This window comes from Nothoprocta perdicaria, unplaced genomic scaffold, assembly GCF_003342845.1.
Source record: "Nothoprocta perdicaria isolate Ctin4 unplaced genomic scaffold, notPer1 scaffold_25, whole genome shotgun sequence".
Lineage (NCBI taxonomy): Eukaryota > Metazoa > Chordata > Aves > Tinamiformes > Tinamidae > Nothoprocta > Nothoprocta perdicaria.
This window is the reverse complement of record NW_020455477.1, coordinates 306358-330347: the sequence shown is the minus strand read 5'-3', so window position 1 is coordinate 330347 and position 23990 is coordinate 306358. Positions and strand designations below refer to the sequence as shown.

The 23990-nt window shown below is 41.2% G+C and overlaps 1 protein-coding gene across 1 annotated transcript in view; it reads left to right on the top strand.

The window, feature by feature from the left end:
- Window positions 1-23990, top strand: part of PIK3CB (phosphatidylinositol-4,5-bisphosphate 3-kinase catalytic subunit beta) — an 86145-nt gene that overhangs the window by 33091 nt on the left and 29064 nt on the right. The window contains exons 3-9 of the mRNA XM_026040092.1: window positions 3140-3254; window positions 13413-13598; window positions 18183-18408; window positions 19915-20138; window positions 22602-22784; window positions 23056-23226; window positions 23797-23874. Of these exons, the coding sequence (XP_025895877.1) occupies window positions 13446-13598; window positions 18183-18408; window positions 19915-20138; window positions 22602-22784; window positions 23056-23226; window positions 23797-23874 (1035 nt within the window). The 5' untranslated portion in view covers window positions 3140-3254; window positions 13413-13445. The remainder of the gene's footprint in view (window positions 1-3139; window positions 3255-13412; window positions 13599-18182; window positions 18409-19914; window positions 20139-22601; window positions 22785-23055; window positions 23227-23796; window positions 23875-23990) is intronic.

Below are 23990 nucleotides of genomic sequence, written 5' to 3'. Positions count from 1 at the left end.
CAGGTCTCCAGGGGAGCCTCCTGATGGGTCCAGAAACTGGTCTGGCAGGAAGGCCATAGGGCTGGAAATGGAGCCCAGGAATTGCTATGCAGCATCTTAGGTTATTTCTGCACTTTTTGTGTGTGTGTGTGTGGCCTCCTTGCCTGGTTTTGTGATTGTCTTGGGTTTAGGTTAGGTGCTGTGCAGGAATTTCAGGCAGTGGTTTGTTGCATGTCTTCCTGTCTTGCATGGCATTATTTGTCAGAACTCCTCAGTGTCTCTGTGGATGTAAGGAAAAGTATAGAGGGGAGTTGAAAAGAGCCCAGGCTCTAGGGAAATGTACCATGTGGCTACAGAAGTCTCGATTACCACCACATAGCTATCTGATTCTTTCTTGAAAAATCAAAACAAAAACTTTTAGGGGTAGCATAAACACCATCTTTGTGTAATAAAGGCACGGTAAAAGGATTTATAGAAAAGGTGATTTGCAGCCTGCCGTGTCATTTGCCAGTGACTACAGGGCAGGATTTCTGTCGCCTCTCTGCGCTTTGAGAGGCGATGTGGGTGCAGAGCCAAGGGCGAGCGCCAAGCCCCTGCGTGTTGTGTTTTAGACTAAACTCRGGACCGAGACCCCATTGGAGAAGCCCAAATCATAGCTTTATATTTTCCACATTCCCCAGAAGGATGTGGTGGGATAGAGGGGTATGCACACCAGAATCTAACTTGTTTGCTGCTTGAGGCAGGTGCTAAAATTGTATTAATGTCTTTGTGACCTTTTCCCCATTCCCAGCAGATTATGCATGAATGTTTCTTATGGTGTTTTGATGCTTGCTAGCTCTTGATGTTAGGTAATAAGTACAGCAGAGTTTGTACTTTGGCCCACTAGATAACATACAGTCACCACCCTGGAAAAGTTTTCCACCTGTGCTTTGTGGAAAGAAAGGTTTTGATATTTGAATGGCTGACCAGGATGTGATTGGCACTTACATCAATGACCATCTCTTGTAACTTGGGTTCTACTGGTCTGAAAAATGAGAAAGGTTGGTGAGACAGCTAAAGAAAACTGCACTATCCTGCCAAGAGGAAGGCAGGAGTGGGTGCAGGTGTCACACCTGGAAATAGTAGCGAGTGGTTTGAACACATGGGGAAGGTTGTCAGATCCAAAGGGCTCCCTGTTCTGGCATCACAAGCTGCTGCTGGCTGCAGAGCATCAGCAGTAAATGTGTTGGTACCCGCTCTGAGACGCCGCGGAGGGGTGAAACTCCCCGAGCTACGGTGAGAGTGGAGGGCAGAGGACAGCGAGCAGCTGGAACYGGAGGGAGGGAGCGGAAATCTTGCAAGAAGTGGACAGTGAGAAGATGTGAACTGATGAACGTTGGCAGCAGCTACCATAATGTGCTGCGTTGCKGAATGTGTGCAGGTGATGTACCCGGGATGTTTCTCAGGCTTTACGCACGTGCTGATGCTCAGGTTGGCTGCCAGTACCTTGACTGCTGTGCAAAAACAGGTAAATCCCTTCTGCCCGAGTTCTGAATAAGACACAAGGAATATTAGCTCACTTTGGCTTCTGGGGTCTTACAGGTGAAGATGGGGCAAATGGTTGGGAAGTGATTTGGAGCCCCCTTTCATTTCATGTCATGATTTGACCAAGTGGTGTGAAGACAGAGCAGGACTGGAGAGCGCCGAGAGCGGAAAGCGCTGCTGCTTTCCCTTTGGAGGGCATTTCATTTTGCCTTTGTCTTCATTGTCAGATTTGTTGAAAACAAAGAAAACACATCTGTGTTACGTGTTGTTCCCATTTACCAGCTTAATAGAATGGGAAGATTGTATAATACAGGGAAGAAATAAGGTCATGATTTATTCAAGAGTATCCAAGCTAATATTAGAAAACTAGTATAGTGCATTTTGCCAGTGATTCCCAGGTTGTATTTTGGAGTCTTCTGTGTGGTCTACCAAGCTGTACAGAGACAGGAGTTGTTTTTAGGGTAAGYAGTGCCATACATGCCGGCAGGGGCACGTGGGCAGCTTGGAAGCATTCTTCTTGGCTATGTTGGTACTGACAGGTTTCCCATGAACTGAAGTTGTGGGAACCTGAGGCACCATCCCAATCTGTCAACATGAGGAACCTGGGGAACTGAGCTCGTGGTAAAACACCTGCCTACTTGAGCCCTCGGAATKGGTTTGCAGATGTGCTGTTTGTGCTTCCAGGATCCTGGTTATGGGCAAGTTCCTGGGCAGAGCAACCCTTGCAAGTTCTACCCCACTTAGGCCTTTGTTCACATCCAGCCTTCCCTTTTGGRCTAGTGCCTAATATAGGCCCTTAAGCTTTAATCATGTGGCGCTTGTCCATTAATTCACATCTTTATGCGTAGCAGGTTGTTGCCAAAAACTTGTGTATCGGTTGGTAATTTAGTTTCCTTCGATGGTTATGAGACAAAAGTAGTTGGTGCCCACCCACGTGAATCTCRGTAAAATGAATGGCTTCTCAGTTGCTTTCTAGAAAGGTTCTGCTCTGCATGGCACGGGAGAAGGGCCACGCACTGGCCTTCCCACTGCCTTAATTCAGAGTTCTGGCCAGTGTGAGAGCTCCTATAAGATCAACCTGAACTATTTATTGGGTTTTAGGAAGAGGTGTTAATGGGAGGGGGAAGGTACCATGTCTTGTGCTTTGTRGCTTGCTCCAAGAAGGTGCAGATAGTATCAGTGCAAATTCAGAGCACTACTTTGTTTTCAAGGGGAGGGTCATTGATTTGGTTACATTTTGCTGAGACTTTGGTTTGCAAAGTATACAGCTAAGTGGAGAATGTTTTGGCCAAGAGTTTAATCATTTTGCTGCTCTTTTGCGGGTTGAAATATGAGTAGGAACRTGGGATCAATGGTGTCATCAGGTCTGGTTTTCCATAATTCGCAAACCTGCATTTCACATTGCACTTGCATACTTTCTTTTTTTCTACTGACCTGTTACAGTTTGAGGATGCAGACATTGTTTAATCATTAGGTGATGATGTGAATATACTCCTGCAGCATTCRAAGAGAATGAAAATGAGTGGTTAATCAGATATTTCTGTGCAAAAACAGGTTCATGGAGTTGGTAAATGCGCTAAAAACTGTCTAATTTCTCATTTGGTTTAATAACATCCTCTTGTGTTTGCTTTTTTAGGTCACATCTGGGTCGTCTTGTGGAACCTTCCAAGAAAACAAGAATAATAGTAGGAAAAATGCTAGAAAGCAACTTCACTAACCAGTTGGACTGAAACAGCAGCAGGTTCTCTGGAGTAAGTTTATTTATTGAATCCTTATGAGATCAGTAGCCTAGTTACTAGATTGTGTTGAATTTTGTTATGGTTAAATTGAAGAGATCAGTGACTGCATATTCATTTCCATCACTTGGTAAAGGATACCCTTGGAATCTTTGACTTACCATGTTGGTAGAAATTGCATGTTAGGAAATGGAGAGAGGATCTGGGTGCTTCTCCTGGTGCCTGTGTATTGTGGGATGCATTGGAGCTGTAGCAGCCAGTGTAGGTGTGTTTGCATGTAACCCCTGAGGTGCTGGCAAATCTTGAAGCCTTCTCTGCATCTTCCAGGGAATTTGAAGTTATAGTTGTTTTTTGGCTGTAACTTAGCACTTCCAATACTTCTATGTGGTGGTCACTGATCTTAAAGCTCTCAGTGCTCTCCATACAGGGGAATTACTGTGTCCTTTTAGAGAGCTTAAATTGTTCAGCAGGAGTAAACAAGCACTCACCACTTTGTGACCTTTTTTCCCCAGTTTTTCTTAATGCACAAGATAAAATATGCACAAGAAAATGTACTAGATCTTGCAGTGGTTGAACTCCAGCTGTCCTTTCTCTGTTAGCTGCCTTAATCACCCGACTAGAACTAGGAATTCCAGTTTGCAAAGTGATACAGCTTGAATGGGGAGGAGGCAGAGCGCTTACAACTTAAAAATAGCCTCTAACTTGGCAGGTAGAAGAGAATCCAGGAAAAAGGAAAAGGTTAGGAATAGGGGACAATCTGCGTAATTTTCTGTCTGACTCTGATTTTGCTTCTGCTACTTGGTATGTGAATGAAATTCTGCAAAAGTCATTGGGAAGATATTTAAATACCTAGTGAGGAAGGAAAAATTCTGGTCATTTGAACGGAACAAGAGAGGAGAATGCTTTTAGTGTACCTGAAGAGTATTTGGACTTACTGCTTTTATTGCCAAAAGGAAATGACTCTCCTTAAATAAAGGGATGTATACATAGTGTCATAATTTGGGTAGAAGAAGGTCTGTGAAAGCTGGTCAGTGAAGCTAAACTTTTCCTCTTTGGAAAATTTTGTTTCTATCTGCCAGGAGAACCCATTTTATTTTGACCGATTACTTTTAAAGGCAGGAGATAAATTATATTTAGATTTCTATTCAATACAGGTTTCAAGTTTGGTATGTCTGTTAGCTCCCTTTTTCTAACCAATGCTGCAGTTTTACATCAGCATGTAGAAATTTATGTCACTTCCTAATTTGAGCCATATTTCAAGTGGCCAGTAAATGTAATTGGAAAAGTTGTCGCCTTGTATTTGAATTCTGACCTCTGAAGTTATCATTGACTCTTTCCTATAAAACTTTCCTATAAAACTTTGTTGTTCACTAACTTAATAGCCAACATAAATACAGGTAGCCATTTCAATGTCTACATAATATATATTTGCCAGTTGTTCACTTAGTTTGACAGGTCAGTTCTTGTCAAAATTCATTCCAAACCAAATGGCTCTCCCAAAGCAATTGGCCCAAAGAAGAAGAATGTCCAGTCTGATGATGTCTCTATTTTTTGGTTTCTTTTCCCCTTTGACAGGGCTTCTTTCAGGCTTTTACAATCCATGGTGTCGATATTAATGGCTCTCAAGCCTAGTCTGCTTATATGATAGGTTTTTATTTAGTACAGTGCCATCTTCTAAGCAGAAAATGACACCTAATTAATTCGAGTAATCATTAGTATTTAATGTACCTCTTTCTAGGTACATAAAACCCATCTGTGCTGGAGAGCAACTGTCTATCCTAAAGGTTTTGATTGAACTATTGGATATAATTGAAAAGTGAGTCTCCTACTCCCTTTGTGTATCTAAATATAGGAAAACCTCGATTTGGGGTAAGACTTTTTCTGTAGCAGAAATTCATCTAGCCCGTAACTTAGAGGCTTAACATTTTAATAGCTGAATGAAACATTGAATTGGCTGTTGGTGAGAGTTGATGATTTAGCTTTATTTTACAATTTGAAAGCAGATTAAATATTAACCACTTGCATCTTTTAAATGTTGTAAGTGTAAGCAAAACACCTCCTCCTTCTTTCCTCCCTATTTATAGAGGAACAAGTAATAACTGAGTGGTAGAAAAGGCAAGGAAGGCACCAGGAAGCACAGTTGGGACTGCTGTAATATTTTCTTTTTCAAATGACCCTCTTGGTTTTGTTTTCCAAAACATGAGCTAGGGCTCGTTTTCCTGCTAGCATTAGGTGACAGGTTTCCAAGAAGTGGGGTGTAGCACAGGCATCTTAATAGAAACTGGATTTAGGCAGCTCTTGACCTCCTTGAAGACAAAAAGTATATAAAGTATGTAAGTATATAAAAACTGTAGACCCTGACCTGTATTTAAAACTGACCTGTAGACCCTGACCTRTATTTAAAACTGTGACTTCACCCTTGGTTAGTGGTTCTGTGTCACAGCTTTGCTTCTTGGAATGCAGAAATCCAGGTAAAAGGTTTGAAGGCAGAATGAGGAGCTGCAGACACCTGGTGAGGATGYGTGGGACTGGCTTGGGTCCTGTGTGCTGGGTCACAGAGCAAAGTGTGCTTTGCACAGGAGGAGATCTGCTTCACTGAAGAGTTGGTTTAAGTTAGGGTTTTTCCTAGTCTTAACGAAGATAGGGATGCTTCGTCTTGCCTCTGGGGACACAGAGCAGTCCAGGACCTGTGTGAACAGACCCTGTGTGACCGCAGCTCTTGTGCTGCTCCAGCAGCCTGTGTCCCTGCTCCTCCCGTGCTCCTGGTCACACAAAGTCCTGCAACGGTTGAGGTCGGAAGGCACCTCCAGGGATCATCTAGTCCAACCCCTCTCTTCATTTGTGGAAAAAAATCAGCTACATGTCATGAGGAGAGTGACAGAATCTCAACTTGGTAACTGAGAGATTGCTCTTTTCCTATCGGCCTAAGTGTTCTTAGGGAATGACATTTAAATATAGCATTTCATGAYTTCTGCAGATAAATATTTTTAGAAAAATAAATGATGGTATTTTTATTCTGATTTCTAGAGGAATCCTGACTAAATGGACACTTAACTTTCCATTCCATAGGGCCAGCTCATGTGGCAGTTGAAATGAACTGGTAGGAAATATTTATAGCAACTCATGATCTTTAAAAATAACTTCCCAGGCTACACTATAGATGTCTGAAATAGTGAAAATCTTTGCTTTGTACAAAAATAGCTATAGAATTCCTGCAGTGAAAAAAACTCCYAGATTTACTCATTTAAGAATTAGTATTTGCGGTCAGACTGTTGGTAATTTTCTTTGTATGTGATTTAGACCCRAATCCACCTATGCAGTTGTCGAAGGTCAGAACCCGGAGTAGCTTCACCTGCTATAGGAGTATGGACAGTTCAGTGGCGTGGTATGGAATAGATCAGGGAATAAWCTTGTTAGAGTTGGTGAGAACATAGCAGGCGTCAGCAGGCTGGGATTGCTGCTGGACTCCTGGCTGTAGGTTGGACCTYGATACAGACTGGGACCTAGGAACTTGTTGGTTGTGGCAGCAGCTCTGATCTTGATGGGGTTTAAGGCATAGGAGAGGRTACAGTTCTATGGAGCCACCAGCTGGCATGCTGCTCTGTGGTAGATATTTGGCTCCATGAGGGGCTTCAGAGGAAACGTGAGTTTTCAAGTATGTAGAAGGAATAGTTTTCCTTTTGCTCTTTTTTCGTCTTTTAAGTTCCATAGAATACAAACATTCCTACAAATCCGAACCCCTTTTGCATCTTTGTTGCTAGATTCTTCTGTCTTTGCTCTCAAATGTTTCCTTCATAGCTTGCCCTTCTTTTTATGGTGTTAGATGTTTACGTAGTTAGAAAAATGATTACAAAGATGATATTGTGCAAGTGCTCAGTGTTGCTCTGCTTAGACGATGTGCTAGGCTGCTGTTGCTGCTGTTTCCTAGAAAGTTACTGTGGTGAGATTGTCATCTCATCTCTTCTGGACAGTGAGATATTGTTTAAACACCATCCCTGCGTGTCTGAGTAGGGTGGCCCTTTTCCACTGCTTTCACTGCTACAAAATCTCTTTTTTCAAAGCCYTTTGGCTGCCACATGACAGAGCAAGTAGTAAATAAAAAGCTGTATTGATTGCAGTGGTGGCCATCCTGGAATGTGGTGCTTAGCAGTTGTAATAACTTGTTTTATAAAGCAAAGGAAAAAAAAGCCTGGGTAAGTGGACTTGCCCGCTTGTTTGTGCTTCATCAAAACAAGCTCGTTAATGATAGCTCTGTCCTTTATGTAAATGTTCACGTTTTCAGTGAAAAGAAGAATAAATTGTCTAATTCAACAGTTTGAGTATTTGGAAGCTTAACAAATGCAAATACCTTAACCTGAGGAGTTACCCGTATTTATGCAGCTTCAAAAGGTGCCTTTGKTTTAAAGAGGTGACTTGAGAGAAACCCACTCCATATGGAAACCAACCTTTCATAAACAGGGATGCGGGTGTGTTGGATTCCCCCTCAGCAAAAAAACCTTCTGCTATCCCTTAGGGATAATGCATTTCATTTGGGAAAGCATGGCCAGTTTCAGGGATAGGTGATGTACAAAATCTCTTCTAGAGAACTGTCTGTGTTGTGGTGGTGTGAGGCTTCCAGAGGATTAAATGCTGTGRGTTGGAAATGAGCATGTCAAAATGTTCCTCTGTATTTGATGTTATATGGYTGCTCATAGCTTCCTTGTAGCTTCCTTGTCTTTTAGTAATATTTTTGATAGTTGTTCTTGGTAAYAGTGTTGCATTGGGTTTTACACTGATACTCTTTCCATTTAAAATAACAGAAAAATGCACCTCAAAGGTGGGGTGATAGAGAATTTTTATTGAGTTCATGCGTAAAGGAGAATTTCTAATTTAGTGATAAAAAAGGAAAATTGAGATTTGGTGCTTATTCTTCAATATGTTGTTTTTAGAAGAACTTACCTGACACAGGTGGATGTGGAGTGCTTATAACTGAAAGATTAGTGTGAATTTGTGAGTGCTTTTTAAAGCCTCCAGTCTTGCTGATATGACAAACTACCTTAAAGGGCATAAAATAATTTTCACATAGCTGCTGAAAGGAAGACTGTACAGAAGGAGGGGGGGGAAAAGACGAAAAGGCTTCGTTTGTTTCTTCCTCCTATCGTATTATTTTCTTTCAGTGTCTCTAAGCCAACRCATTTTTTTCTGCACGGAAGGCAAGTAAATGATGTTGACATTTTAACACAGTTGTTCTGAATCAATGCCAGGAGCTTTCCAAATCCCTTAAAATGTACAGTTGTGTTTTTTTCTGCCTTAAATTTAAGAGGTAAAGTTGACCAAAGAAATTAAGAGGCGATGACAGAAAGAGGGGAAGCAATATAAAAGGGTATAAAACCATTGAACTCCTTTTAGTTTAGTGTTAGCCTCCTGTTGGGAACTTGAGACAGTTCTAAATTTCTTCATTGTAAATAAGTAGTTAKATTTTCTTTTCAGTACACGGTAATATATTGTTTTCTGCTTTATTGGAGTTAAACATGGATTACAATGTGTATTTTAGCTTCAGAATTCATTCATGTCTGCGTAAGGCAAATATTGTTAATGCCTTGAGATCTGGACTCCTTCTGGTATGTGTACTGTATGTACAAAGGTTTTGTGCCTATATTATACATATAGCCCAGGCACACGTGCTTTTTGTCCGGTGTTTTGCAGTGCAGAGGGATGGCAGTGTTCAGTTCTGGGACTTTCCATCTGATTTTACASAGGACATCCTTACATAGTGCAGAAATGTACTGCATTGAGGAAGGTTAAATTAGCTTATGTTGCTTCAGTGATGGGGCAGTTTGGTCCGTTGCTAAATTGACAAGGGCAGAGAGTATTTGCAGAAGAAATCGGTGATCTTCAACTTGCTATATGGGTCTCTTTGTAGAATCATTATGGTTGGAAAAGACATTGAAGATCATCAAGTCCAACCGCACACCCATTGCCACCAGGACTGGCCAGCCACATCCCTAAGCTCCTCAGGTGCACATGAGGAAACATACACAGYGTTTCTTCAACACCAGGGATGGTGACTGCACCACTTCCCTGGGCAGCCTGTTCAGTGCTTCACACTTCTTTGTGTGTAGAAACTTATCCTAATACCTAACCTGAACCTCCTTGGAGCATCTTGAGGCCATTTCCTCTTGTCCTGTTGGAAGCTATTCTGGAGATTGACTCCCTGCCTCTCTACAACATTCTTTTGGGTTGCTGTTGTGATAAGGTCTTCCCTGAGCCCCCTCTACTCCGAAATAAATAATTCCTGCTCCTGCTGTTCACCTGCTCTTCATAAGGTCTGTTTCCCTCGATTCCCTCCCTCTGGCTTTACCCAGCAGTTCAATGGCTGTGAATCACTGTAGGCATTTCATGTTGTTGTTGGGCTGTGGGGTCTCGCAACTGGAAGCACCTGCTTGCAAGTGCAGCCTAATTCCTCAGGAGGGCTGGTCTAGCCCTGTTCCTGCCAGCTGGGTCTCTGCAAGGTCCCTGCTTAGGACCCGTGCTGGGTCTGTGCCTGCTTAGAGAGCTGCTTTGCCTGGGGGCAAAGGGAAAAAAAGCCCGAACGTGAGCTGTGTGCGCCGTGCCATCCTGCTGACAGAGCGGCTGCCAAACTGCTGACGTGGCCCCAAGAGCATCTTGAGCAGGAAGGGCAGCGTGACCTGACATGAGCCCAGCCAGCTGTGAACTTGCACCTTGAGGCGGTGCCTGCCTGGGGTCTGGAGGCCTCCGCCAAGGAGGGGAGAAGATCCCGGCCTCCGTTCCTTCCCCTTGGCACGTTCAGGCATTCGTTAGACCCTTGACTGGGTTCAGGTCAATAGCCTGGCGGGAAATGGTGGTGTTGGTGCTTGAATAATAAGCTGTGGCTGTGTGTGGGGAAGGGGCTTGGTGTGCGCTGGCTGGGCTGTGAGGGAGACGTCTGAAGAGGCGAGGCRGAGGCCGGAGCCTTCCCCCCGTGTCGCCGTGTCGCATGGCGGGCCTTGGGGTGCCTCAGAGCACCCCAGCGCGGCCCTGCGGGGAGGATAACCGTGCAGCCGGGGAAAACCTGGAGCGCTCCTTGTGCCGCTGCTGTCTGAGTGCTCGTTACGTGTGCAAGGTGCGTCATTCCGTGGATGGAAAAGGGCAAAGATGGAAGTTACATTGCCTTGTTCCTGGGCTTGTTCTAGCAGTCYGATTTTCATTTCTTTCTGTGTATCTCGGGAACCCATTTCAGGTCTGGCATCATATGAAAAACAAATTGAGCTCTTTGGGGCTATATATATGTGTGTGTGTGTGTGTAGGGGGGTGGGGTGTATATTTGAAAAAAACCCCMAAACCGAAGTACATAGCTGAAAGATCAGAGCAAAGAGCCTTTATAGGAGATTTCTTGTGCTATCAAATGACATAYTTGTAATATAGAGTACTGAAGATTGATCAGTGTCACTGTAAAATAATAATTGATTAGATCCTTGAATTGCCCAGGTGAAGCACTCTCTTAATGACTTCCCCCTTCTGTATGCCAAGCTGTTTTCACAATGACAGTCCCCACGAGTAGTCCTGAGGTRGACAGCCCGAAATAGCTTTTGATTGTGATTTGGGTGGTGGTGGCTTTTCCCTGGAGCTGGAAGTTGTTCCGCGTGGCTGGTGCTGCCGGTGGCCGCGCGGAGCCGCTGGTGCCGCCGCACGTGTCCCGGGCCGGCCCCTGAGTCACTGGGAGCCGCCTCGTGCTCGCGGTATAAATACTTGCTCTCTCTTGACCCCGGTGACGTTGCTGCTGCTSCTGGAAACCGCGGTCATGACTAGACACAGCGCTTACAAAAAAGGAACAAAAGAACAACAGGAGAAACAACCGTTTCGCTGTGGAAGGGGGTATGAAGTACCTGAAGGTGAGGGTTGCTTCCCAGCACCCTCAGACTGGCCTATCTTCCTGTGCTTGCTGGAGAGGCAGATGGGTTGAGGGGTTTCTGATGGCTGCTATGGAAGTGAGCAGTTGGAAATGAATTTGTAATAACAACTTTAGCTCTGTTTTGTGTTTTCTACCTTGTAAGTTATGCAGCTTCATATTAACAACTTAAACTCACTAAAGCACTCAAGTGGCTTCAGGAATTGCAAACATTACAGAAAAACCTCCAAAAGAGCAGGAAAATAAGAGAAATTATAGTGAATGTTTCTGGAATGACCACATGGAACAATTAATTGTACCCTCCTTGCTACTGCCACTAATTAAACCAGAGTGGCCCGAGCACTTGGGTTGGCGGCAGCGCCCAGCAAGCCTGGCAAAGCTTTTGTTGGGTCTTTTGTTGGGTCAAGTGACTCTTCTGTAGCTGCTGTTGTCAGCTGCAACAAAACTGCAGCCACAATAGCATGGGTGGAAGTAGTTGAATGAGAAAAAGTAAATGATACCACATTTAAATATGTTAGGAAAGATACGGTGGTTGGGGATGTGTAACTGCTTGTTTTCTTAAAGATTTTCCACGTAGATGTCACGTTATGTTGACAGTGTACTCTGTTATAGGACAGAGATTAGGGTTTGTTTACAGCAGAAATTAAGATACTAGTGTCTGTGCTAAGCTTTCCACACCCATTGATGAGTGAAGAGAAAGTATTGTAAAGATCTGTGAATCAAAATTAAATATTTTCCTGACTTGTTCTTGTCACCAGCTCTGTCCTACCTGATCTCTCCCACCCAAAGGAAAAAAAAAAGCTACTTCTTTTGGTTTAGCCTGATGCAACAGAGTGGATTTATTGTAAATCAGAAGCCAGTGAAAACAAGGTATTATTTGATAGTGGTAAGGAGAGCTCCTAACTTGTTTTAGCTCTATGTAATAAAGAAAAATGATTTTTATTACATTGCCTATGTGTTCTGAAAGTTACATTTTTTTGTATTTATGATCAATTGTTGTTACTTTTAGCTATACAAGCACAGTACTAATGCAAAGAGCCACATGTTYGGTGTGATACCAGGTTGTCAGCAGTGGTGTCCAGGTGCTTGCAGCTTCTSGAAGGCTGAAGGGAAAGGCTTCCCAATGACTTGGCCCATCGAAGGCAGCCTTTACCCAGCAGGCTGCTACCAGCACAGCTGTGGTGGCCAAGAGCAGCTCTGAGAATTCAGGATATTTTAAAATGATGATWTAAATGGTACTATTTCTTCAATAAAGCCCCTCTAGTAAACTAGTTGCCCCTCAACAGACTTTATTTTACTGTTTACAAAATATTAATAGTTTGCTTGAGGGTAAAAAAAAACATAGTTGGTTTGTGCTGCAGGCATATGTTCATTGTAGGCATGCTCAGCTTTGCCCTAACTTTATGGATTTATTTAATTTTTTTTCAATGCAAGTTCTGAGCATCAGGCTGAAGATTGCAGAAGAAACTTTGCCAAGGAACCACCGTTGTGTCCCTGTTGTCTGTAAAGATGATGATGATGATTCATATGGTAGTGGATGATTTGATTTAAAAGTCTTCCCGTTTTAATTAGTTTTAAATTGAGTACAATATATGTGAAATTGCAGTATGAAGTAATTTAGCTTTTCATAAAGGAAGCATTACCTCCAGAATATCACCGTGTTTGGATATAGTAGCTGGTGTGGGTTTTTCTAAACAAAACTATTTTACCTTATTTTAAAAAAGAGGAAAGGAAGAAGCTCTAGAGGAAGGGAAATGATTCCCTCTTGTGAAAATGCTGTTGTTGGTCTGCTGGATTTGTGCGCACAACTGTGGTGCTCTATGAAAAGAATTCCAAATTGCTTTGAAAACCTTCATTTGTTGATGTGTTGCATATATGTTTAACTTCATGGAATTCATAGCAGATGCTCTGTCTTCTCCCAAATTGTTTTGATTGTTTYGTGTTCATCTGGAAGTTTTAATGGTTCCTATAGAAGTTTCTGACGATTATTAGAACCAGAAATGACTAGGCTGATATATTGGGTTGCCTCAGCTGTTTGTTGATTTTTCTTAATCATATATACACCTAAACAGAGGTACTTTGCTCAGGCAAGTGCTATTACTATGCTATATAGAAGTAATACCTGAATCTTTACATACCTATTGGCAATACTGACATTTGAGGCCYCAGACCTGCGAGTTGAGCTGCACAAGCAGCTTACGTGAACTTTCCAAAGACTTGGCAAATGTGTGTTTAATTACAGAAGGTTAAATATACTGAATTTTGATTTTATTTTCTTCCCTTAGGCCATGTGGCTATGATATTGTGGAGATTCCATAATGCCTCCTGCCGTGACGGACAGCCTTGACATCTGGGCGGTGGATTCRCAGATTGGGGCCGATGGCTCCATATCTGTGGACTTCCTGTTGCCCACTGGGATCTACATCAACCTCGATGTCCCTCGAGATGCCACCATATCTCAYATTAAGCAGGTAAGAACACATGGACAATTCAATTACAAGTTAAGGTATCATCAGATTGATTTCTGTTGCTGATTTTTATATGCCTTTCAGAAAAGCAGGTAATAAATTTGGGTAGATGTATGGAAATAATTAAAGATGGGTGTGTAACATTAGGTGTTGGTGTATCTGGGGGCATAGTGAGGTTAAGAAGAATTGCTTCTTGTTGAGAGTTGCACTTCAGCTGTATAATATACCTTTTCTCTTAATGCATCAATAATATATTCTACATGTGTATTTAATGTTTTTGATGAATATGAAACAGGAGATACAGTGTCCAAATTGATTTTAAATATGAAAGTTAAATATTTAGTTTCTGCTGCTTCTGATAGACAGCAAAGATATGTATTCCAAGAACTATCTTTACCACTTTTAAAAGTTTGTGTGCGTATCAATTATTTGGGCACCACTTTAAAACCAGTGCTAGGTACTTGGGGGTTTTTGTTTTGTTCTTCAGTAATGAAGTATGAAAAACGTTTGTCTATTTATTCTCAAAACAGTTTTCTTTAATCTTCCTGCGTTGAAAAGAAGAGCTCTTCTTCTTTATTTAAAATGTCTTTAATTTTAAAGCGATGTGATATTGTGGATTTTGTATTTTGAAAGACAGCTTTTCAAATAGCTTGTCCAGGCAATATCTTGCATAATTATAAAAGGATGGAATTAATAAAATCTGACTTCTAAAGTTCTAAGATATTTTGTTCTTTAAATTAGAACAGTGGGTCGGATCTGTTCTTGGTTTTGGAGTATTTTGGATACCCAGTTAGAGGATAACCTACAATAACAGTAAAGGATATTCAGCATTCTGTAGGCCCCCATTCAAAAAAATTCACCAAGAGCTGCCATTAACGCTGTTCTTCATACTCCGTGCTGTAACTCTGGGCTGAACTGCACATAAAATTCTGCTCTGAATTTGTTAAGCTGCTTTTGCAGTGATGATAAGGGAAATAAAACTCCTCAGGCTAAACAGGGAGCTTTTAAAGCTTCCAGTCAAGACTGAAGGGTTAATTTGTGTATATTCCAGTTCTGAAAACCTGTCACAGCAGAAGGGCGCCGGCTAAATCAGTGGTTTATTACCCTTTTAAATAACCCTCTGGTGTATTTTAAGRAAGACTTTCTGCATTTTACATGTATTTTCACAGTTTTCGGTTCTAAAATGATTTGCCTCTGAATTATGAGGGTCAGTGGCTGATGTATGAAACTTAGCTGGGATCCCAAAGAGACTTCCTGGCATTGCTAGCAGGAGCCCATCCTTCCTTTCTGAACAGTGTGTGGGATAGCTCGTTAGCTGTAAAAATACTTAAAGGGGTAAAAGAAAGTCTGCTAAATTTGTAACTTTTGAAAGCCTCTACATGGCTGCAGCTTCTCAGAGGCCCCAGTCAGTGACCATAAGAAAGGCTCTCCCAAAACTAACATCCTTTTGTTAGGAGATATGGAAGGTAGGTAGTATGAAGCCGGTGATAAAATCAGTCACTTGGCTTTTAATAATCAGATATGCCTTGCTTTTTCAGTCTGGTCCCGTTTTGCTTTTTTCTAGCAGAAAATCTGTATTGTCATCCTTGTATTCATCCTCACTTTTTTTACATTAAAGGTACCATTCATGAGAAAGTCTCATCTTTCTCTCTTTCATCAGAATGAGTTGCAGACTCTTCGTTGTTCCTTTCCTGTCTGTTTTAATTTAGACATATAAATCCTTGTTATTCCTTCTTGAGTACAAATTTCAGTTGAGAGGTTTTAGGCCTGTAGTAATGCGTAGCATGTGTAGGTCCTTGCAGCTGAGAAGCTTAAATTTAGTCCTTAGTCCAAGGAATTTTTATTCTTCTTACATGATTTAAGAAGTATCTGRCTGCCTGTATGTCGGATTTTACTGTAAATCTCCAAGCTAACATCTTTATATCCAACTTCTTTCGAGATTCAGAGAGGATAAAGCTTGTTACTAGGTATGTCATTCAGTAATGAAGTGATGAAGTAAATGCAAAAAGCCTTGTTAATCATGTCTAATGTGCAAAGAAAAAAAAATGCCTCAAGCTTAAGAATATGATTTATTTATTGCATGCCTGCTAAATTCTCACAGGCTTATGTTGATTGGTCACTTACAGTGTGCCCCAAAAGCACTGTCACTTCTGTAAGAGCCGAAAGTGTTTCCTTTAAGAAAAAAAAAATCCTTTTGCAGCTGTTTTTCTGAAGAGTTTTAAGTGACTTTCGTCACTTTGATGTGAGATTCTGTATGAAAATTCAGCCTCTGGRCTTGCTAAACATAGTGATTGAGCATAGGAAGGTCAAGACTCGTATGACTGCAGCTACAAGGACTAGGAAATATAATTTTAGGGGAAAAAGAAGTTCAGGGGGTTAATTCATGAGACTCTAGGCTTAAAAACATTAATGGACCCTAACTAAAAAGTATAAAACATGACTGAAAACTAAACAGAAGTGACTATTTTGAAGGATTTTCTTTTCTTAAGATGAGCCCTGGCAGCACTTGGTCATCTTGCAGTACAGCTCAGCCCAGGTTTGATATGAGTTGTGTTGCTTAAAAACTGAAACCAGGAGCCAAAATGTCAAGAAACTGTTTGAAGAATTCCTTCCAAATCCATTTTCCTCAAAGCCTTGAGGTTCGGCAGCCTCAAAAGCCATCCCTAAAGAAGAGTTTCCCTTCACTAAGGGAAGTGAAGGAAGGGGAATGTACAAGGAAATCATGACAGATTTTTAATTTCATTTTATTTAGCATGTGTATTTCAATGTGAAGGTTTTTCAGCCTTCATCCCTTTGTATTATGAAGCCTGCCTTTTTGAAAGCAAGTTTAGAATCTCTCTTTCTGAGGAAAAGTGATTAGCACTGGTGTTTTGTAGTAAAGATAATTTCCTTTATGTGCATCTYGCACATCTTGAAAGTTGAAATTCATTCCAGCTCCAGGCTAGAAGCTGTAAAATAGGATCATATTGCTCCACAGCAGCTAATTGCTTGTTTAAAGGAGATATTAATTRCATGTTAGTGGCTGATAGTGGCATTGCAAGCTGGTGACAGCCATAGGGGAGAGCACAGTGCAAAACTGAAAATGCAGGTGAGGTGGAAGGAAGAGAAACCTCTATTTTGTGCAGCATGTACTGAGCTACAGGAGATCTAACACAGTGGTTTTGCCCTTTCTTTTGGGGCCTAAGGAAGTAGTTGGTGACAATCTGCTGTCATCAGGTAATGACCATCGGAGGACATGGAAGCAGCAGCTTCATCTGTGCCTTGAGCTACTGACTTAAAACCAGGGTGCTAGGTTATTGCATGGCAGTGCTTGCAAAACAACTAAGTACAGCATTTCTCACTGCAGTCCATTTATAGGGGAATTTTTCTTTGTATCACTAGTTTTAAATTATTGTTGAGATGAAATTTTTGTAGGTGCTAAAATACTTTTTTCCTGAGGTGAGCCACTTATCTGGTAGAAGACATGAGAGTACCTCTAATTGCAGTGATCCAACCAGCGAGTTTCGTGTACTCAGGAAGTTTCGTGTACTCAAATAGTTCAAATAATTCCTGCTGGGAGCGTGTCATGAGTGTGTTAGTAAAAGGTTATTTCCAAACAGGGGAATTTTTTATTCCAGAGTGAGTTGTAATCTTCCTCTTAAGCGAGCTGCTTGTTGCCAGTATTGCAGGGATGAAGAAGACTGCCCTTTGGGGATTTATTTGTCTTTACATGACAACAACAACAAAAAGAACAAATTGGAAAGAGGGGCTCAATCTTAGTTGTACTGACCACGAGCCTACATGTATGTGCAGGGGCTGCACACGTTTTCATTTATAGTCTAGAATTTGTGTGTATGGGTGTGCACCTGTGTTGGTGGTTCTCAGAATGAAGAGSGATTCTAAGGGTTTCAGGTTTTTAGGTATGTGGGTTAGCTGTCTTAATATTAGAGTCATTTTAAGTGTATGACTGTAGCATTTACAAAAATAAAATACTACCTGGAAATTTGTGCCTTATTCTGATTTGACATAAAACTCTTTGAAACTAATTGCAGGTAAATTGGGCATGTGGGACCTGCAGAACTGTAATTTGAATTTTCTAAGGGAAAAAGAATGTTAAAATGAGCTTTTTACAAAAATAAAGATGTGTTTTATTCATTCCAGTAAGAACTCACACTTCTTAGTTATTTGCAACAGGTGTGTGGGATGTTTTGTTTAACATGCTGTTTAAGTGCAACTATTCTGTGTATTAAGTAGTAATCTTTACTGATGAGACATACTACTACCGATGAGTTAARCAGGATACTCATCTTTCAGTTCTGTTATTCAACTGCTGGAGGCTTTCTGTAGAGGATTTATATTTAAATTGCTCACCCTGACTGAGATTTAGGTCGTACATAAGAATAAAAATAGGGTGCCAGCGTCTTAAGAGCGGTTGGTTTTGACAGGAAACCAACTGTGGGGGGATAGGAAACCAAACTGTGGGGCTGGATGGAGAATTTAGGAAACATKTTATATTTAAGCCATTTGATTCTTAAATTCTTGGGGGGACATAAAGGGAATTTGCTGTTGCCTTCCTTGGGGTAAGGGGCCTGTGTCTGTGTTTTGCAGCTGTTATGGAAGCAGGCGCACGCGTACCCGCTCTTCCACCTCCTTATGGAGATCGACTCCTACATGTTCTCGTGTGTGAATCAGACTGCTGTCCACGAAGAATTAGAAGATGAAACTCGGAGGCTTTGTGATGTTCGACCCTTTCTTCCTGTCCTTAAACTAGTGACAAGGAACTGTGATCCGGGAGAAAAGTTGGATTCCAAAATAGGTGTCCTTATAGGCAAAGGTAATTACAGTTACTTCCATTTTTTGAGAAAGGGGGGAGGACTTGTTTTCTTGCTTTAGGGTCTTAATTGAGCAGATAAGAGTAGAAAAACATTAAAGGAAGTGTTTCTGATCCTGTATTCTAGAACTTCCCTTTCTAAAGCAAGCCTGATGTAATTGMGAAGAATTTAATTACTATTTATTGCATCAAGGTGAAGCATTTGAAAGTTGATGGAAGGTAATTCTGAAAAGAAGAGATCCAAACAATTGAACAGAGAAACATATTTGGTAGAAGCATTACAAGCAAAAATAAATAATAATAATAATAATAATGTGTGTATATCTGACTGCAGATGAAATGTCAGTTCAGAGCTTCTCTGCAATGTAAGGTGGAAAAGTTCCTTGGAAAATACACTTCTAAAACAGTGGACCAATTTTAAGATTATTATAATTATTTTGTACTTTTTCCCTTCCCAAACAGTTGGGATGGCAAAATGAAATTCTTTTGGGGGTTAATGCATGATCAAAATAAGAAGGATTTTAAAAGGAATGGTTACTCAATTTTATCTTATGTTATTGCATTGATGCTGCAATTTGAGGGCAAATTTTATCTTATTAGATGGTAGGATTTTTTTATTGCAAAGTAAAGGCATAATAGCTTGAAAAGTTTCATCTTCAGAAGCAAACTCAGTCAGAAGAAACTAGAATTAGTCTGGATTTGGTAGACATGGCTTCCGAGTTGATGTTTTTGTTTTCAATTGTGGCAGCGATTTCCAGCAAACAATGAGGAGCTATTTTTAAAGGTTTCACAGTGGCTGCTCTTGCTGCTATTTCAGACATTTCAGCCATAAAATCTCGGCCTCCTTCCACAGTGAGGGCTGCCCGGGTGCTCTGAGGTCATTACCCCTTGCTCCGAAACAATGGCCCATTGTGAGCCCCTGTGCAGACTGCGGCGTTTGTTTAGCCTTCAGCTGGGCCCTGGCTGCCTGTTTGGGAGAGCTGACAATGGAAGCTGGTGGCCGCTTTAACCATTCACACCTAGGGCCCTGCCAGCTTCCAAGAGATTCCTCCTCTTGGATAATTATTTTGCTAGTGAGGGATGTGCAGGGGCCTGCCTCATTTAGTCCCTGTTCTGTACCTTGGCAGTGGGGAAGATGCATCCCAGCCTAGATGGCTTGTAAACCCTTCATCCCAAACGTGCTTTATACATGGGTTTGTTGTCTTAGGGGAAGACTTAACTGTTCCATTTCACTTGAAATCAGCTTGAGGTTGGCTTTTCCATTTCATTTTTCCTAAGAGATACATTGGTTTTTGTTGTGCAAGCTAAACTCTAATCCCAAATTGTATGGCAAAAATGTAAAAGTCCACTGATGCCCAAGGGAAAGTAGAACCCAGCTCACCTGTGACCTCCCATTTTAGATGGGGATGATCCTTGAAGAAAATGGCTTGAGCATCTTCAAGAAAACAAAGGTTTGACTGCAGTGGGAATATATTTATGCAGTTGTTCTTCTTCACTGTATTTCCTTAGGTCTCCATGAATTYGATGCCTTACAAGACCCTGAAGTGAACGACTTCCGAGCTAAAATGCGACGAGTCAGTGAGGAGAAGATCCAGTCGCTTGTGGGTCTCTCCTGGATGGACTGGTTGAAGCACACGTACCCACCAGAGCAGGAGCCTGTGATCCAGGAGAGCTTCCAAGATAAACTCTACAGCGGGAATCTCGTCGTTGCCATTCATTTTGATAACTGCCAGGTAGGAAGGATTATTCCTGATTTTTAACTGGTTGTTTTTAGTTCCAATGTGAGTTAGCATGTGAGGGATAAAGATCTAAATGTAATAGAGCATTAATCTTTTGATAGGTGCTTTTAAAATGCAAGCTCTTTTATCAGAGTGCTTGACGTGTAAAATGAAGTGAGGAAGAGGAGTTGACAGTAGTGAACTGAATTTCTAAATTAAAATTAGATGAACTGATGAAGAGCGGTGCTAATCCAGTATRTAATGCAGTATCTAATGTGAGAGTAACCATATAGTTTGTATACATGTCTTGTACYAATGGGAATGCAGCAAGAGCAATGTAACTGGAGTAAAAAAAGTTCTATTTTACGTATTTTATCTTAACTGTATAATTTTCTAAATTATTTCTTAAGTGTAAAATGTAATTCAAATTTGCTAGAATTTAGGCCAATTTTTGCTGCATTACTTTGCTAGAGATCAGGAGGCAGTGTATTCAACATAGGTCTTGTGTGTAATGCATTGCTGAATGTCCCTGGGGTTAATCTGATAATATTTAAGTTGAGAAATACGTTTATAAAAAAAATTACCACTCCCTCAACTCCATATAGATAAACAAAATACTAGCAGAAACTTAGAATTGCCCTTTTGGATCTAGTAGTTGAGCAAACAAACCCCATAGCTTATTTTTAAAGGAAAAAGGCAACTTCAATTTCCACCTAGAATAACAGTTTTATTTTATTTTTCTGAAAATGGAGTTGCTGTGGTTCTGCTCGAGTCCAGCATTCCTCGTGCCCCTGTTTACACTTGAGTCCTTTCTAGTAACAGCAAGGGTTCGAAATGGGAATACTGGGACTCTCACRAGCATGTAAGGTATCTGGCTATGTTTAGTATGTGTTTTGACCCAGTTGTTGAGATATTGATGATTCGACCAATTTTATTTACCAAGCTAGAGTATTACTGATAGCTGATTCACTGATTACTGATTGTGTCTTTAGTAACTAAAAAAATCTGAGGTAATGAAAGTATCTCTCACACTGGAAATGCCAAATGAAGGGGTGAATATTGAGCTTGATRGCGGGGCTAGCTGAGGCTGCATGCGTGCTTGGTTGGAAGAGCTCTTGCTGGTGCAGAATGTGTTTGCCTGCTCCCTTAACAGCTTAGACACCTGAAAGCTTCAGCTGCTTCTGCTCTCTTAGCCCTTCAAATCTTGATCAGTTCAAATCTGAGCTGCTTTAATGYGAGAAGTTGGCTCCAGACTTTGCTACTGCACTTAGTAATAAATATYGTAGCAGCAGAAGGAAATGAGAAGAGTTGGGGGCCTGTTGTGTCCCTCGAGCAGGAGACAAACACTTGTTGTCCGGAATGCAGGTGACCCTGCCAGGCTGCCCCAGGGAGCACGGAGAGACCTGCTCCCAGTGCTGGGATGAGCTCCGGAGGCCCCGAAGGAGGGCGAGAAGTGTCGGTCAGAGGCCGCCTTTCTGGGACGGGTGGGTGTCACTGCCACCCTGCTCCGTGCCCAAGTKGTGGGAAAAGAAAACCCTGCAGGGCCTGGCAGCGATTCGCAAGGAGGAAGCGGTTACGGGCTGTGCACTTCGGAAACTGAGGAAATACGGGATTCATTTGGCCTGAATTTATGGTGGTGCTTTTCCATTTGGGCTGCTTGGCTGCTGGCCAATAAGCTTTTATGTAAATAAAGCACAGGGGGAAAAAAAAAACGTAAGCAAGGGCAGACTTTTCATTTTGAAATAATGGCTCTTAGGGTTCCTGTGTGTTCAGCGGGGTGAAGTTGAAATTAAAAATGATTGTGTGTGGAACATAATGTGGAAGATCAGGGGAGATAGTCTCCCCTATCTTTTGAATTTGGGAATTTCGAATGAATTTAAACTTTTAGTATTAAAGACAGGGAAAAAGCACTAACTTAAGTTTATCTTTTCAGAACAGAATCAAAATAAAAGCAACTATGGAAATATGTAAAAAAAAAAAAAAAAAAAAAAAAAAAAAAAAAAAAACTTCTAAGAAAAGATCTGGCCAAAATCTTTCTTGTAAAAATAGTGCACTCGCTATGCTAACAGTACTGGTTGCTACCCCTTTTCTCTACAGTTCTCCAAATAAGATAGTGCCACTATCACATTAGCCATTTCTCCTGCTTTGCTTCCTAAGCTTTCATTTATCCTCTTGTTAGTCTTGTGTGTAGAAAGAGGGTGATTTAGTAGCAGCAGAAAGTAAAAAGTAATCAATACATGTAATACTAGCTTCAGTTTGCATTACTGTGTGGTGGTGAAGTATTTTGTAGAAAATCCTGTGCTTTCGAAACTTAAATACATGACAAACAGTTTTCAAAATAATCTGAATTATTTAACTTGTAGTTTATGTAGATGCTGTGGAAAACGTGAATATTTTATTTGTTGTGCATGCTCTAATTTCAGCTGTTTATGTCTGATTCAGAATATGGATATTTATTGTTCCTGTTTGTTTTCTTAGGATGTATTTAGTTTTCAGGTGTCTCCTAACATGAATCCCATCAAGCTGAATGAGCTGGCAATCCGAAAACGTTTGACTATCCACGGAAAAGAAGACGAGGAAGTTGATCCTGCTGATTACGTGTTGCAAGTTAGTGGAAGGCTAGAATACGTTTTTGGAGACCACCCATTAATTCAGTTTCAGGTACATAAAAGCCTCTGGAGCGTTGCTCAGTGTCACGGTTGCTCTCTGGTGCTTTGGCCACAGTTTCTTCTTGCTCCACRGGCCACTGGGCAGTGACCCTGCTGAGCAGTCATGTGCATCCTGCTCCCATCTGCTGACTGCTTTGCTGGGTGTTCAGTCATARCATATAGCACATATGCCGATTACTTTGTACATTTATAATATAKGATTGATTCTTTGCTGTAGGAATATTCAGTTAGTTGACAAGAACTATTTTTTCCTATGTTTTTAGTACATCCGCAACTGTGTGATGAAYAGGACTCTTCCTCAGCTGACCCTGGTCGAGTGTTGCACCATAAAGAAAATGTGCGAGCAGGAGATGATTGCGATAGAAGCTGCTGCAAACCGAAAATCATCCAACCTTCCTCTTCCTCTGCCACCAAAAAAAACAAGAGCAACAACTGTAAGTTGATCTGGAGAATATTTAACGCCCAGAGGGAGCAGCAACTCGTTGAATATAAACCAGCCATGCCTGGACTGCTGCTGCTGCTTCTGTTGGCCAGCGTGGACTCCAGCGAGCTCCTGTGTCTCTGCTGGCTGGGAGGCTCAAGAGAGAAATAGGAGGATGGTGAATCCTGGCACTGTATCCATCGAACTGCTCTTTGAATAGGCTGTTTCCTTTGTGACAGGCTTGGATCTATGAAATAATTTTGGTTTTAAATGGTGGACATTAGATTCAGAATGAATAATATATTTGGAGTTAGTTCTAACCGGCAGCAGATATTACTCAGTGGATTTTCTTACTTTATCTCAGTATTTTCAGATGTTTATTTTTTCCTAATCCATTTCCATTTAGCACACTTACTGTGTTTTAGTAGTTAACCTTTTTAAGAGCTCTTACTCATTTTTTAAATAATCATGCTTTTATTTAGCTTGTGCTGATGATTTTTTCTGCTAAGATGTTTAGCTTGTAAAATAGATCTCAGTATGTTAAATGGATTAAGAGAAAACTTTCTTTTGTTTCACTTCTCAGAGCGTATGGGATATTTGCAACCCTTTCAAGATTGTTTTGTTAAAAGGTTATAAACTAAACACAGAAGAAAATGCCAAAGTAAGTAATAACACCTAGTTTGAGAAGATACTTTATGTAATTTTTCARTGTTTATTGAACTCAGCTTGCAGGTTTTACTTCAGGAAAGCAGTGGAGACATTTCAACTACTCGCAAT